General features: G+C 43.0%; 1 protein-coding gene across 1 annotated transcript in view; it reads right to left on the bottom strand.

Moving 5' to 3' along the window:
• TTN (titin) overlaps window positions 1-16441 on the bottom strand; it is a 270276-nt gene that overhangs the window by 16243 nt on the left and 237592 nt on the right. Inside the window, exons 260-282 of the mRNA XM_053665080.1 lie at window positions 15676-15972; window positions 14986-15573; window positions 14590-14892; window positions 14171-14467; window positions 12491-12778; window positions 12080-12379; window positions 11517-11819; window positions 11112-11417; window positions 9233-10999; window positions 8615-8908; window positions 7641-7928; window positions 7224-7523; window positions 5058-7124; window positions 4654-4956; window positions 4233-4538; window positions 3847-4137; window positions 3456-3752; window positions 3022-3327; window positions 1964-2269; window positions 1597-1878; window positions 831-1424; window positions 418-705; window positions 16-315 (exon numbers count right to left, since the gene is read on the bottom strand). Coding sequence (XP_053521055.1) covers window positions 16-315; window positions 418-705; window positions 831-1424; window positions 1597-1878; window positions 1964-2269; window positions 3022-3327; window positions 3456-3752; window positions 3847-4137; window positions 4233-4538; window positions 4654-4956; window positions 5058-7124; window positions 7224-7523; window positions 7641-7928; window positions 8615-8908; window positions 9233-10999; window positions 11112-11417; window positions 11517-11819; window positions 12080-12379; window positions 12491-12778; window positions 14171-14467; window positions 14590-14892; window positions 14986-15573; window positions 15676-15972 — 10671 coding nt within the window. The remainder of the gene's footprint in view (window positions 1-15; window positions 316-417; window positions 706-830; window positions 1425-1596; window positions 1879-1963; window positions 2270-3021; window positions 3328-3455; window positions 3753-3846; window positions 4138-4232; window positions 4539-4653; window positions 4957-5057; window positions 7125-7223; window positions 7524-7640; window positions 7929-8614; window positions 8909-9232; window positions 11000-11111; window positions 11418-11516; window positions 11820-12079; window positions 12380-12490; window positions 12779-14170; window positions 14468-14589; window positions 14893-14985; window positions 15574-15675; window positions 15973-16441) is intronic.

Here is a 16441-nt window from a genome sequence, read left to right on the forward strand (position 1 = left end):
GGCCCAAGGACTTACTGATGCTGCTGCGACATTCAATGACCTCAGACTGCAAGTAGGAGCCGATCCCGAAGCGGTTTGTTGCAGCCACACGGAACACATACTCATTCCCTTCAGTGAGTCTGGTAAACTTAAACATCGTTCTGGTCACGGATTCAGACACCGGCAGCCACCCTGGACGGTGGGCGTCACGTTGTTCTACCACATAACCACTCAGTGGGGCCCCACCGTCCAATTCAGGTGGTTCCCAGGAAATGGCGACTGAAGTAGCATCGATTTCATCAATCTTGATAGGCCCAGTTGGTGGACCGGGCTTGTCTATAAATGAAAAGGGAAGCCAGGCAATTAATTTTCAGTGCAAATCAGAATTGGGTGACTGAGCGTCAACAACTTGCATGTGTCTTTGCTGCATATCCTTACCCAGAATGATAACTTTAATGGTCTCTGAAGTAGTTCCAGTTACATTTTTCAATTCAAGTGTATATTCCCCGGTATCTCTGATAGTGGTTTCACGGATGGTTAATTTCACTACTTTCATATGGGTTTCAACTGTGACACGCTCTGATTCTTTCAGTTTGGAACCAGCAAAGAACCAGGAAGCAGCAGGAGGTGGACGGCCAGCAATAGGTATCACCAGCTCCACGGGTCTGCCGGCTGGGACGTGGATGGTCCTTTGAGGCATTGTGGAAAGATCAATTGTGGGCAACACTGTGGGAAAGAAATCAGGCATTTATTCTTAAGCATGATTTCTGATGACACAGTTGCATGAGTTCTGAATGTTTTCTTCATTTTACTTTACTATTATTGTTAATTTTTGGCAATTTGGTACATACCTCTGAGGTCTTGTACAGTCACGGCTGTGACGATCTCTCTGGCTTCTGACACGCCTTTCTCGTTTTGTGCCCTGACCCTGAATAAGTACTCTTCACCTTCATTGAGGGAGATAACAGTGTGCTCTAGGACTGTGGGCTTTAAGGTGACGACCTTCATCCATCTCTCGGTGCCAGCTCTGCAGGCCTCAAGGACATAACCAGTGAGTCGGCTCCCACCATCGTAGAGTGGTTTTTCCCAGGCAAGGGTGACAGTTGATTTGGTGACATCGACCACTTCCAGTTTTGTAGGCACCAAAGGCACCTCTGAGACCAGGACGGCATCAGATGTCTCGCAGGGCTCTCCAATGCCGTAAATATTTTCTGGCAACACTCTGAAATAGTACATGGTTCCTTCCACAAGCCCAGAAATCCGGTAGAGTGTCTTGCTGCACTTGGTGGTTACTGTTTTGAACGCTCTCATGGCGGCTTCACGCTTCTCCACAATGTAGTTGTTCACAGGAGCTCCACCATCGATTGTGGGGATTTCCCAGGTAATGGTCACAGAATCTCTCGATACTTCCTTAACTGTCACTGAGGGACAGGGACCAGGAGTATCTAAAAGGTAGAAGGAGAGATCCATACTTCATATTTGCCCGATTCACTGATAGTTTTTTTCTGAGGAAAATATATTCAACGTAGTTCCTCTCTAGAGAGGTCACTAATCATAGGCGAAGGTGTGTCTTTTTAGAGAATCTACTCACAGTGTCATTAATTTTCAAATACTTACCGTACACCTTAACCAGGACTGTTGCCGATTTCTTGCCTGACTGATTTTCGGCTTCAATGGTGTATTTCCCAGCATCGTACCGGTTGACTTTGTCCACGATGAGTAAAGAGTAGCTCTCGGTGGTGTCAATGATTGCCCGGTTTGCAAGGTCGATGCCCTTCTTGCTCCACGTTATGACAGGAGGTGGCCTTCCGGACACTGACACCATCAGGCGCAGTGAGGCCCCAGCTCGGATTGTCACTGTCTTCTTTAAATCATCCGCAAGCTCCAGATCTGGTATTTCTGGAAAGTAAATGTCACAGTTTAATTAGTTCATGAACAGATGTGATGAGAAAATAATTCACCTGAACACTTATATGATAAATACCTAGTCTTTCCACAGGCTCGATTTCGGCAGTGGACTCGCTGTATTCACTCATACCCTTCACGTTCACGGCAGCGACTCTGAAGGAGTACTTCTGGCCCATTTTCAGGTCTGTCACAGTGAATTCAGCATTTCTTATTGTGGCATTGGTATGCACTCGGTACCACTGATCAGTGTCCTTCTCTTGCATCTCCAGCACGTAGCCTATGATGTCAGTGCCGCCATCGTACATGGGCTTGGTCCAGGCCAAACTGATGCTGTGCTTGGTGGTGTCTACAACTCTCGGAGCAGAAGGTGGTCCAGGGGTATCTGTGGAATTTCAAAAGGGGAGTGCATATATTAAGCAAAAAAGAAAACTTTAAGATTTGTAGTTTGGGTTTTTAAGAGTCACAAAGGTTATTGTTTTTTGTCCATACCCACCAAGATAATCTTTGTAACTGGCCTCTTCTGATATTCCAAGACAGCACTAGCTGCTATATTACCACTGTTGTCATTGTTGTTATTTTAAGAACTAAACTTTTTTGGAAAGGTAGATGTTTCTTTCCTGCTACTTTGGCTACCTATGCTATGTTCTTCTAGCTAAGCTCACTGTGTAAAGTGTCCATTCTCAGGGACTTTTTTTTTTAAATTTATGTTTAGAGGGGAAGGGAAGGAGAGAAGGAGATAAATATCAATGTATGGTTGCCTCTCATGTGCCCCCTGTTGGGAACTGGCCTGCAACCCAGGGATGTGTCCCGACTGGGAATCGAACCGTGATCCCTTAGTTCACAGGCCTGCGCTCAATCCACTGAGCTACACCAGCCAGGGTGGGACTTTTCTCTAGTCGCTCAGCTTTCACAGGGTTAATAGCACTTGTCACCTCTACAGATGACAGTGAGTACAGGAATCAGTTTTACAGGAAGTAGTAAACATGTTATCTGACTCAGGCTATATTTAACATCCTCTTAATAGGCATAAGCTTTTCTAGACATTTCTGTAAGTTCTAGGAAGTGGCATTTTAGAAAATTATTTATTATATGGTTTTGAGGGGTATTAGTTTAGGTATGAATCTTGGAACTCACATGATGGTTCTCTGCATGAGATGAAGTTGGAAGCTTCGCTGGGTTCACTGTTACCAGCAGCATTGACCGCAGTCACCCGGAACTGGTAATCACAGCCTTCCATCAGGCCAGTCACCTTCAGCCTGGTATCGTACACCACGTAGTCTCTGTTGACACGTGTCCAACGCAAGCTCTTCTTCTCACGCTTGTCCACTAGGTAGTTGCTGATCTCATTGCCACCGTCAGATTCGGGTTTTAGCCACTGAATGATGATGTGCTCTTTGCCAGCCCCAACTTCTTCAGGTATGCCAGGTTGTGATGGAATAGCTGTTTAAATTTTTATGAAAATTAGGATAATCAGAATTGCCCCAGTCACTGTTGATATGACTGCCTTCCTCTCCCCCTGATCCCATTACATTTCAACTACCAAGTTGTTTACAAGTGTTAATACTCACTGAATGAGTTTCTGGCTACGATTGGCTGTGATTCAGCAGGCACACCAGGGCCATATTTGTTGACTGCCCGCACTCGGAAGATGTATTCATTGTTCTTGATGAGTCTGGTGACTACATAGGAGAGGGTCTGGCATTCGCCTTCAACAATCACCCAGTTGAGCCTGCTAGTCTCACGTCTTTCCACAATGTAGTGAGTTATGGCTGCTCCTCCATCTTCCTGAGGAAGGTTCCAGGCTAGTGTGCACTTCTCCTCTGTCACTCTGCTGACGGTGAGATTTCCACACGGGCCAGGGGAATCTGAAACAGTGTAATGACAAGCGATGATGAAGATCTTTCTTTCTGTCCACGCTTGAAAGTGCTATACAAATGAAAGAACACTTGACATGCTTACCAAGAACTTTGACCAGGACAGACACGGCCTTGGTCCCACCGGCATTCTTCACTGTTAAGGTGTATTTTCCACTGTCACTTCTGTCACAGAACTTGATCACAGCAGTTGCTCGTTTGCCAGTATATTGCAAAGAAATTTTTTCACAGAGATCTAGTTCCTTGTCCCCTTTGGTCCAGATAATTTTGGGTTCAGGTTTGCCACCAACGGCAGCATCAAGAACAAGATCTGAGCCAGCTCTGATGGTGACCAGTTCACCCTGTAATCTGGCGTCCAGTTCAGCTTTGGGTGGAGCTGTGATAGAAAAGACAGAGGTAAATGAATAGGTGACAGTTCATTTTCACATAAATTGTGATAGTTTGAAAGGAGAACATTGAGTGTTTTTTTACCATATTCATCTCGGCAAGTGACGGGGCCTGTAGATTCTGATCCTTTGCTAATTACGCCTGCTGCATTCTTGGCCAACACACGGAATTCATAAGTGTCTCCCTCACTGAGAGCGGTTACAGTGAAGAAGTTGTCAGATACAATGGTATAGTTGCACTTCAGCCAGCGACCATCTCCAACTTCACTGACTGGCTTACGCTCTATGATGTAGCCCACAACCTTGCTGCCTCCATCATATATTGGGGCAGACCAAATCAGTGACACTGTCGATCTTGTCACATCAGTCACCTCTGGTCTTCCTGGTGCATCTGGAAGGGATGCCAAAATAAGGTTAAAAAATGCAACTCTGAAGTCTACCAGTACCAATAACCACGACGATGATAATAATAATAAACAAATGTACCCTTAAATTTTGACACATACCAACTGGGTTTTGAGCCATTGCAGGTCTCGAAGCTTCGCTGGCTTTGCTAACACCGGCGGCATTGAGTGCATAGGTTCTGAACTGATATTCCAATCCTTCTACCAAACTGGTCACTTTGTAGTTGCACTCTAAGCATGGCACCTTGTTTTCTTTCACCCAAAGGATGGTGTTACGTTCTTTCTTCTCGACCCAGTAGCCAATGATCTTACTGCCACCGTCATGATAGGGTTCTTCCCAACGAATGGACATGGCATTGGCTGACACTTGGTAGACTTCAGGTCTGGTAGGAGCACTTGGTGGAACTAAATATAAACAAAGGTGTCCATTATGAATACAGTTTTATAAAATTCAGGGGAAATAATTAATAATAGAGGCTTTGGAATAAGATTTTTATTTTTCTTACCAAATGGATGCTCAGCAATTACTGGTGCTGACTCTACAGGCTTGCTGACACCAAATCTGTTCTCTGAACTGACACGGAAAGAATACTCCATGTATTTTGTGAGATGAGTGATTTTAATCTGAGTGCGCTTGACGCTGGAATTAACAAGCTGCCAAGCTGTTGTGCCTGACTCGCGCTTTTCAACAATGTAATTAGTAATGTCGGTGCCCCCATCATCTTTAGGTTCACCCCATGAAAGGACACATGATTCCGCTGAGACAGATGAGACTTCGATGGGGCCAGTTACTGGACCTGGCCTTCCGATGACCACAACTGTGATGGTAAATGTTTTAACACCAGCTGTGTTTTCCAGGGTCAAGAAGTATCTTCCAGAGTCACCTCTCATGCTGTCTTTTACAGACAGGGTGGTTCTGTCTTTTGTTGTTGTGATACTCACTCGATCTGTCTCCTTAAGTCTCATTTCTTCCAGCTTCCATGTTACTTTGGGGGTGGGCCGACCACTGATAGGCACATCAATGGTAAATGTGTTTCCTGCTTTGCAAGTTATGAGCTGATTGGTAATTCCAGTAAGATCAGCCGTGGGCTCAATCTGAGGCTCCTTGATGATGACGGAGGAGAAGGCTTCCCTGGGTTCACTGTAGCCAGCATCATTCTTGGCCTTCACACGGAATTCATACTCAGTGTTCTCAACCAGCTGCTCCACAGTGAAAGTCAGCAGTTTGGTGTGACCAGCTTCAACCCAGAAGTCAGATCCCTTTTGTCTCATTTCAAGCAGGTAGCCAGTGATTCGGCTGCCTCCATCATGGTCAGGTTTAAGCCAAGCTAAGACTGCAGAGGACTTACTTGTGTCAACGATATCAAGTCTTTTAGGTGGAGCAGGCTGTTCTGTGGCTACAATTGGTTCTGGCATTTCATAGGGTTCACCAATACCATACTCATTTTCTGCAGAAACACGGAAATAGTATGGAACGCCTTCTGCCAGGTCATTGACCTTGAGGATCTGACGAGTGCATTTTTCGCTGACAACCTGCCAGCTACGGCGACTTGCTTCTCGTTTCTCTACCACATAGTGAAGGATTCGGGCACCCCCATCAAGGAGAGGGGCATCCCACATCAGTGTCACAGATCCCCGGGTCACATCCTTGAAGGTAATCGGGCCAGGTGGCCCTGGAGTGTCTAGCACCTTGACGGTGAATGTGATTGACTTGCTACCACTGCTGTTTTCCACAGTGAGGGTATATTTCCCTGCATCATTTCTGTTGCAGTTTTCCACAGTGAGGGTGCTGAAGGAGTCTGTTGTATGGATATCTGCCCTAAGGCTCAGGTTAGAGTCAGGTTTGCTCCACACAGCTGTGGGAGCCGGTCTACCCTGGTAGGCGATGAAGAGGCGGATACTGGCCCCAGCTCTAACAACATGAGTCTGCTTGAAGTTTGCGTCGATGTCTAACTCAGGGGCTGTTAATCGGTCAACTGCTTTAATTGTACCAGTCACTTCACAGCTGTCTCCTTTGCCAGCACCATTGATGGCACTAACCCGGAATTTGTATTCTTCACCTGCTTGTAGATCTGTGACTGTATATCTTGTTTTCACACATGCCTCTGCATTCACCTTTTGCCAGTCTCCTAAGTCAGCTTTGCACATTTCAATAATATACCCAATTATTTCCATGCCTCCATCAAACACTGGCTTAGACCATTCTAAGCTCACAGTCGTCTTTGATGTGTCTGTCACTTTGACCACAGTGGGAGCACCTGGTGGGCTGACTGGCTCTCTGCATTTGATTAGTCTTGAGATACCACTGGCAGGTCCTATTCCTGCAGCATTTTCAGCCATGACACGGAATTCATACTCATTGCCCTCTATCAGTCCAGTGACTTTGAACCTTGTCTCAGAGATTGGTCGTTTGCTGATCACTTTTACCCATCGTGTGCTTTTCTTTTCCCTCCTTTCGAGGATATAATGTTGAATTTCATTGCCACCGTCTGATTCAGGCCTTGCCCATGTCATGGTAATGCTATTGCCTGTCACGTTACTTGGTTCTGGAGTGCCCGGGGCGTCAGGAATAGCTGTAAAACGAGAACAGGGAAAGAAAGAAACCAATTAGACATGTTTGCTTGGAAGTTAATCGTATGACATAGTACTACTTTGTAAAAATGGACACTTACTGTATTGTATTTGAGCAACGACTGGGTCAGAATCAAGTGGCCTCCCAACGCCAAACTTGTTGACTGCAGAAACACGGAATTGGTATTCATTGCCATTTATTAGTTTAATGGCAGTATAGCTGAGGGCTTCACAATGATCCTCAATTAGTGCCCAGGCAAGTCTGCTGGTTTCCCGTTTTTCAATGATGTAGTGAGTTACGGGAGCACAGCCATCGTTGAGTGGAGCATCCCACCACAGTGTCATCTTCTCGCCAGTAATATTGGTGAATCTTATTGGCCCAACCACTTTTCCTGGTGTATCTGTAAGAAACAGGTTCCACAGTTAGTTCCTGTCCATTACAATGCAACCAGGCCTGACTCTAATCCAAGTCCCATCCATTGTAAGATTAACAAGTTATTTTAAAGTACAAGAAGTACCTTGTACTTTCACTGTGATTTCTGCTTTTGCTGAGCCAGACACATTTTTGGCCTCCACTCTATATACACCACGATGGTCCCGAGTAGCATCTCTAACAAAGAGGCTGGTGGATCCAAGGACATCGGTTATTTCCATATTCATCCTCTTTTCGATTTCTACTTCATCTTTGAACCAGGTTACTCGAGGGACTGGCCGTCCTTGCACCAAAGCTTTCATTCGAAGACTCTCTCCAGCTTTAATGACGACACCATCGAAGTACTCAGGGCCAAACTCAACGCTCGGTGGAACTATGAAAGAAACAGAAATGACATGTATTAATTTGGCTTAATAACGATAGAAATAAACATATTTTTCACTAGCACCATATCATAAAGTCTGGAAGGGTAATGCTTATTCTCTATTACTGAACGCTATTTTGAAAGTAGGGTTGACAATTGAGAATGTAGACTGTGGGTTTAAACATTTGCCCATTATTAGGCTATCTCCTCTGTTATGTATGTCATGTCAGTAATCTTGCATTGCCATTTATAAAAAGAGAAGCAAAACATTAACAGATCATTTACTTCCTAGTGCTCCTGCATATTCAAACGAGTTCCTGTCCGAGGCTACCAGCCACACTGAAGCTAGGTGGTGGTTGTGCTATTGATGCATGGTGTGTTTAGTAACTTCAGTTGTTCTTGCATGCCTTTTAAATTCATTATAAATGACTGGAATCACAAAGTTAAAAACTCATTTCTGCTTGCATGCTATTTATATGGGAATGGAGTGAAATAATAGACATGGGAAAAGAACTGATGCCAATTACATTTTTTTCTTCTCTTCATCTGAAAAGTAAACAGTCTAATTCATCACACAACAGCCTTGGATAATCTGTATGAAATGATGTTTCTGTTTTAATTTCATAGACTAAGGGCCAAAAAGTATTTTTAAAAAATGTTCTTAGCCTTATTGGGAATCAGTTGTAAATGCTTACCATTTTCGTCTCTTGTCATAATAATGCCAGAAGACTGCGAGGGAGGACTTATAGTTCCAACAGCGTTTCTTGCAATTATTCTGAACTCATACCGATCCCCCGGACTAAGTCCTGTAACTGTGTACTGACATTCGCAGACATCAGTGAAGTTGCATCTAACCCAGCGCTCACTCCCTTGGCGCCTCTCAATGCTGTAGGCCACAATCTTGCTGCCTCCGTCGCGCACTGGTGGGTTCCATTTAAGTGTGATGGTTTCTCGGGTGACATCAATGTAGTCAGGAGTGCCAGGTGGGTCTAAAAATTATATGGAAGTTAAATGCATCATTATTTCTGTAATCAACCCTTAATCATCAACGGAAGAAAACTAAAACGAATAAGCCCCACAAGTTCATTTTAATTAGTAATTTTAATTTTTTTGCGTATTGTATTCTTTAAAAAGAACTTCAAATTACTTTATCAGACTGATTTAAAATTGCTGCAGTTGCTTTACTTGACCAGCTCTCTAGTCAAGTTAGATATATGTGTGAGAAGGGATACATGGAAGAAAAGCAGTGTTGGTTTTGTTACCAGCATATTCAGTTGCTGAATTAAATATTTGAGTAATAGTCAATCACTTACCTACTGGGGAAACCGCTAAGGTAAATTTGCTCGGGTCACTAGGTGAGCTTAGGCCAGCAGAGTTTTCGGCATATACACGGAACTGGTAGTCCAGGCCTTCTATTAGTCCAGTAGCTCTGTATTCTCTTCCAGATATTGGTGTTGTGTTCACTCTTTGCCAGAGGATGCTGTTTCTTTCTTTCTTTTCAACATGGAATCCAGTGACTTCTGCACCACCATTATAGACTGGAGCATCCCAAGTTAGTGACATTCCATCAGAAGTCACATTGTATATAACTGGCTTTCCTGGGGGGCCAGGAATCCTGAACTGGTGTTTTGCCACAATATTGGTTGAGACGAGTGGCTGGCTGACTCCATATCTGTTTTCTGCCCTCACTCTAAATTGGTATTCAGCATCTTTGACTAAATTAGGAACTTTGAAGGTTGTCCTGGCAACACTTGAGCACACCATCTTCCAATTAGTTTGCGAAGCTTCCCGCTTCTCAATGCTGTAACAAGTAATTTCTCCTCCTCCGTCATCTTCAGGCTCATCCCATGACATGATGACGCTGTCAGCTTTGATTTCATCAAATCGAATGGGCCCTTTGGGCTTTGATGGTGGACCAAGTGTGATGACTGTGATGAGAGATGAGTTTCTACAAACTGCATTATCAAGAATAATGTTGTATTTCCCTCCATTCTCCTTCTTGGCATTCTTAATACTCAAAGTAATTTTGTTTTCAGTTTTCCCGAGACGAACATTTTCACTTTCCTTCAATGGCAAACCATCTTTCATCCAACTGATAGATGGCTTAGGTTTCCCTTTGTAAGGTAATTCAAGGTGCACATTATGCCCGATTCTCACATAGACTTGTGCCCCAGGGATATCTGACAGGTCAACTTCAGGTGTAATTACAAGTTGTTTCACTGTAACTGGCCCAATAGCGACAGGATCACTCAGTCCTTTCTCATTTTTGGCAGACACTCTGAACTCTAGTTCGGAAAGTTCCTTAAGTTGGCCGACCTCAATTTCACACGCCTTACTTATGCCGGCATGAGACCACGTTTGTTCTGCTTTACCTTTCCTCTCCACAACATACTCCGTGATGACACTGCCACCGTCAAAGTCAGGCTTGGTCCAGCTCAGGGTAACAGATGTCTTTGTGGAATCTTTCACCGAGAGGTCACGTATGGGAGCTGGCACTTCGGCAGCCTTCACTGGCTCTGTGGTGTCACAGGGTTCCCCGATTCCAATTTCATTTTCTGCAAGAACTCTGAAGAAGAATGCAGTTTTCTCTGACAAATCTGTTACCTTAAAGGATGTGCTAGAACATTTGTTTGTCACTGAAGACCACGTTCTCTTGGTGGCATCTCTCTTTTGAATGATGTAATTAATTATGGGAGATCCTCCGTCAATGAGAGGGGGATCCCAGAACAAAGTGACTGTGCCTTGAGAAACGTGTTTAATGTGTAGTTTCTGGCAGGCGGCTGGCGTATCGAGCACTTTAACATTCACAGTTGAAGACTTTGGTTCACCAACTCCATTTTCTATTGTGAGAATATATTTTCCTGTATCATTGCGAGTCACTTGAGGAATAGTGAGTAATGAAGACGATTCAGTGTTTTCAATGCTGAATCTGGCATCACTGCCAAGATTCTTCTCATCTTTTCTCCATGTGACAGTAGGTGGAGGTCTGCCTTTAAAGGGCATAAATACTTGCACATCTTCACCAGCTTTAGCTATAATAGAGGTTCTGAAGGCCACATCTAGGTCGATCTCTGGTTCCTCTGTAGACATAAAATGGACATATATGGTGAATTTTAAAACAAGACAATAAGTGATTTCCTGGAGGTAATTTAATAAAAAAATAAAAATGCAGTCATACCACTAGGTACATACCAAGTATATCTTTAGCTTGTACCGGTTCGGTCATTACTATAGGTTCTCCTTGCCCAGCACAGTTGACAGCAGATACCCGGAAGTAGTAATTGACCCCTGGCTTCAGGTTAGATACCACATATTCTGTTGTTCTGACTTCTTCCTTGGTAGAGACAACCGTCCATTCCTCTTCTTCTCCTTGTCTCATCTCGACAACATACCCGGTAACAGCACTGCCCCCATCGTAGACAGGTTTACTCCAGCCAAGAGTGATGGATGATTTAGTTGTATCTGAAATTCTTATCTTAGCTGGCGGGCCTGGAGGATCTGCAATGGCCATTCACAACACAGCAATTACATAATCATGTGCAATTTAGTGACATGAAAACAGACATGGGGGACAGTGCTGCATTTATGAGCACTTACCAATAGGATCAGCAGCTTTGTAGAAGTCAGATGGTTCGGAAAATGGACCCTGCCCAGCAGCATTTACAGCACAAACTCGGTATTGATAGTCACTGTTTTCCGTGAGTCCTATTACTTTCTGTCGGGTGTCACGGATGGTCTCCTTTAGGACTTTAAACCATCCTAGACTCTTCTTGTCTCGTTTCTCAAGGAAATAGCCTCTTATTTCATTGCCACCATCTACAACTGGTCTATTCCAGACAACAGTCATTGAATTCTTGGTAATCTTTGTCACCTCTGGTATGCTTGGAGGCCCTGGTGTAACTATTTAGAAAGGAAAAGGAAAATGAGTTCAAAGGATCCACATTACTGATAAATTCTACCTTTCAATATTCAGATCTTATCCAAGAATATTAACTTCATTTATTATACTTTCCACCTCGTGAAAAGGATGGTAACAGGATGTAAAACAAAAGAAAATCAGACATCCTAAGAAAACATTTACAGGCTAGCAAATTAACATATATTTAGTTTTAAAATATCTAAGTGTTGGATTTTGATTTTCTAATGGAATCATGTCTCACCAAATGCATTCTTTGCTACCACTGGATCAGATTCCAGTGGATCACCAATTCCGTATTTGTTCACAGCTCTAACCCGGAAGATGTATTCATTTCCTTTGATAATTTTGGTGGTTGTAATGATGCACTCTTCCAAGTTTTCCGATACCATAGACCACACAACACGGCTTGTCTCACGCTTTTCTACAATGTAGTGAGTGATTTTGGCACCACCGTCATCGGCGGGAGGCTGCCACAGGAGAGTTATCTTTTCAGCAGTGACTGTCTTAAATTCGATTGGTCCTCCTGGGGGCCCTGGTTTGTCTGTCATTGAAAGAATGAAATAATATGTTAGTGATTTGTAAGAGGTTGTTATTTAAAATGACTAAATTTTAGGCCAACAAAATATAATGTTGGCCTTTATTTGGCACCTACCAAGGATCTGCACTCTGATGGTGGCTGAGGCTGAGCCCATGGCATTCCTTAGTTTTAATTCGTAGCTTCCACTGTTAAGGCGACTTGCATCTTTGATGAGTATTGATGCAAGGTCAGTGGTGTTTTCGACTGATAGCAATGCATTGGTTTGTAATTCTTTATCATCTTTATACCACTCAATTGTAGGCTCAGGTTTGCCAGAAATGCCAGCTCTGAGTTTCACAGATGTACCTGCTTTGTATTTGACAACTTCTGTGTATTCTAGAGGCAAATCAATCACAGGTCCACCTGCAGGAAAAACAGATGTTAAAAGATCAAGAGGATGAAACCAATGATTATAATAACTTCAAAGTAAGGTCGTTGGCTTTTATTTTAAAACACACACACACACACACACACACACACACACACACACACACACACACACAGTAGTTCTAATCTTAATTACCCATTAATTTAAGCATTTAAACTTGACACGCCCCTCTTGTGTCCCAAATGGGTAAAAAAGATTGTGAGCAAGCTCTGTACCCAAATGACACTGCATTAATTGCACAGGGGCTTAAATGCCCCTTTGAAATGTATTTTAAAGTCTATGAGGTGTTTTGAGTCCAGTGATAGAATGAGATATGCTAGTGAGAACATCATTGGAGAATCAGCATTGTACATATTCTTTCAGGCTAGGTTCTCCTTCCTCTTCCTCAAAGTACCTCCTATTCTTTTTACTTTTCCTTTCCAGGTTACTGATATTCAGTTGTGGCTGGGGCATGTCAGACCCTTGAAGTCTGAATTCCCTACTCAAAGAGCTTCATACTTCACTGGGTAGATTTTCTGCCATGCTGCTGAGCAGTTTTGAGAAATAGAACTAAATCTGACTTGCTCCACAGCCTCGAAAATACTGATTCGGGGTCCACAAAGCCTGGTTCATAATGAGCAGCCCTGGGATTCCAAAGCATGGGCACGGGAGTAGATAAAATGGGAAACTTAAAAAAAAACTATCCTGGGGAACCTCACTTGCTGTAATTTTAATTTTAAACCCCATGTTGAGTTGAATATGCTACTTATTTTCCAGAATGGTCAAGTATGTATATTTTGGACTAAGTGTACAGAGAGTTCTGGAGTCTGCCTGCTTGAATTCCTACTTTATCACTAATGAGCTGTTTGATGTTGGGGAAGTTAGATAAGTGCTCTAAATCCGAGTTTCTTTTCTGTATAATGGGCTGATCTGGGGGCTGTTAGAGGTTTGGGAGAGAAAGTATGGAAAGTACCCAGGAAACGTTAGCTGCTGCCAATACTCTCATTAACACCTTAGTTTAGTCTTTCACTTATTTAAGAGGAATGTTCTCTGGGTACTCAACCATGGTCTTCATTATTGACTCTGATAATTTAAAAAAGAAGAGTGAAAGCGCTAACTCATACAATCCAAGAATCACACAAGGTTGAAGTTGGAAAGGCCTCTACATATTCTGTAGTCCAAGTCTCAGTTTTACAGTTAAATCAATGCCTAAGGAGGTAAAGAAATTTCCCTTAGGCTCCCAGCCAGTTCTTCCTAAGCCTCCTGGCTAATTTCTTCTAAAAATCTAAGGTATATACTAAAAGTTATTCTGTAGAATAGGACCAAAAAGCTTAAAAAAAACTACTGAGTTAACTGCTGTTGGGATTCGAAGTGCTGAAAACGCTTACCATAAGAATCGATGCATGTAATGGGGCCCACCACCTCGGATGGATTGCTGATGGACCCAACGGCATTTCTGGCAAAGACACGGAATTCATACTGCGAATTCTGAGTCAAGCCAGAGACAGTGAATTGCGTCTCAATGACATTGGTGAAGCTGGCCTTGGTCCATCTGCCATCTGGAAGGTCTCGCCTTTCAACGATATAGCCTGTAATCTTGCTTCCTCCATCGAAAGCTGGTGGTTTCCATGCAAGGTTGACAGAGTTCTTTGAAATATCAGTGATACGGACATTTCTTGGTGGTTCTGTGGTAATAAGAGAAAGCAGATTAGCAGCCAGCACTATGTCAACATTATTATTTTGCCTTGGAGAAATGAAGCTTGCATTTTTAAGTATCAGAAGCATCTTTCCCATGACAGATACATACCACAGGCATCTATGGCTAGGACTGGCTCAGAAGGATGGCTGGGTTTTCCAACTCCAGCTGCGTTTTCTGCATATACCCTGAATTCATAAATAAGTCCAGCACTGATTGTTGTGACTTTGAAGTGAGTTGTACGGATGACCATTTTGTTGACCTTTTGCCATAAAATACTGTTTCTGTCTTTCATTTCCAGATGATAGCCTATAACTGCATTGCCTCCATTGGACACTGGCTCATGCCAGGCCACAGTGATGCTTTCTCGGGTAACATTAGTGACCCATGGTGTAGATGGTGGTCCAGGTTTTGCTACAAAAGAGAGACATGCCGTAAGTTAGTATAGACATTTAAAACATTTATGTAAACTAAAATCTGGAATCTCTCAAAATTTTGACAACTTACTGTATGGTAGTTTGACAGTTACACATGCCGAATCGATGTGGTCACTGATGCCAAAGCGGTTTTCTGCCTTGATGCGGAATTGGTATTCTTCTCCTGTGGTCAGTTTCATGACTTTAATCATGGTTCTGGCAACCGTTGCAGACACTTCAGCCCATACTGCTGTACTGGTCTCTCTCTTCAGTACAATGTAGTTGGTAATGTGACTTCCACCATCATACTTAGGTGGCTCCCATTTGAGAGTCACACTTTCTTCATTTACATCACTAATAACCACAGGGCCAGTGGGGGGGCCAGGCCTGTCCAGTACGACGATGTTCATAAAAGCTTTGGTTGTTCCGCTGGAGTTGGCAGCTGTGATCTCATATCTTCCAGCGTCAGCAGCAACACTTTCTTTGAGATTGATGGTCAGGTTCTCAGCAGTAACTTCAGTATTAAACCTCATGGTTGCTTTCAGGGGGACACCGTCTCTTGATAAGGTCACTTTGGGCAGTGGTTTTCCAGAAATCGGAATGTCGACTTTAAGGTTTGAACCGGCTCTAACATACACAGTATGACTTGGGAAATTCTTCATATCAATTTCAGGTGGTTCTGAAAAAAGAAGGGTATGGCAGATGAAGGTGAAAATAATTTTTAGAGATCAAAGCAAAGCAAGTAATTTCAAATTTTGCTTCCACATAAAATTGGACATACCTAGTTGCTCCTTAATAAGAACGGGAAGAAGCAGCTCTCTGGGGTCACTCAGGCCAGCTTGGTTTTCTGCAAATACCCGGAAGAAGTACTCAGAATTCTCTCTCAGGCCAGAAACAACGTGGTGAGTTGCCTTTACCACGGCACATTTAACCCAGTTTTTCTGTCCCTTTTCTAGTGCTTCGACGACGTAGTGTACAATTCTGCTTCCACCATCGTGTTCTGGCTTCAGCCAGGCCAGGGAAACGCTGTCTTTGGTTACGTTTGTTACTCCAAGTTTTTCAGGTGGGCTTGGTTTTTCTAAGAAGGTAAAACATTAAAAGAAAGGAAAGATTATTACAACATTTTTATCCATGTATATTCTTCCTGAGTTATCAAAAGAAAAAATGTAAATGAAGGCCATATATTTATGCGGATGTGAGTCTTTCTTTTTGTGGGAAGATGCCCAGCCAACTGAGCCACACTGGTTAGTGCTACTGTGGCTTTTTTTTCAGTCTTTCTTACTTTTTATATGACCACTTTGGCTTCTGAGCTTTTGCTAACTCAGTACATGTCATAGCATGCCATAGCACTCAAATTCAAATTGTGTCAAATGACCAGATTAAATGATAAAATTTATCCCACATTTATTATGGGTGTGAAATTGAAAAAGTAGATGAACAGTCTTGTAAGAAACTTCATCATATAATTTCTGCATGTACATGCTACATACATAGTCAAATTCAATTATACTTAAACTCAACATACATTATCCAATTCCAGCTATGTA

This window comes from Artibeus jamaicensis, unplaced genomic scaffold (assembly GCF_021234435.1).
Source record: "Artibeus jamaicensis isolate MK-2021 breed Jamaican fruit bat unplaced genomic scaffold, CSHL_Jam_final contig_391, whole genome shotgun sequence".
Classification (NCBI taxonomy): domain Eukaryota; kingdom Metazoa; phylum Chordata; class Mammalia; order Chiroptera; family Phyllostomidae; genus Artibeus; species Artibeus jamaicensis.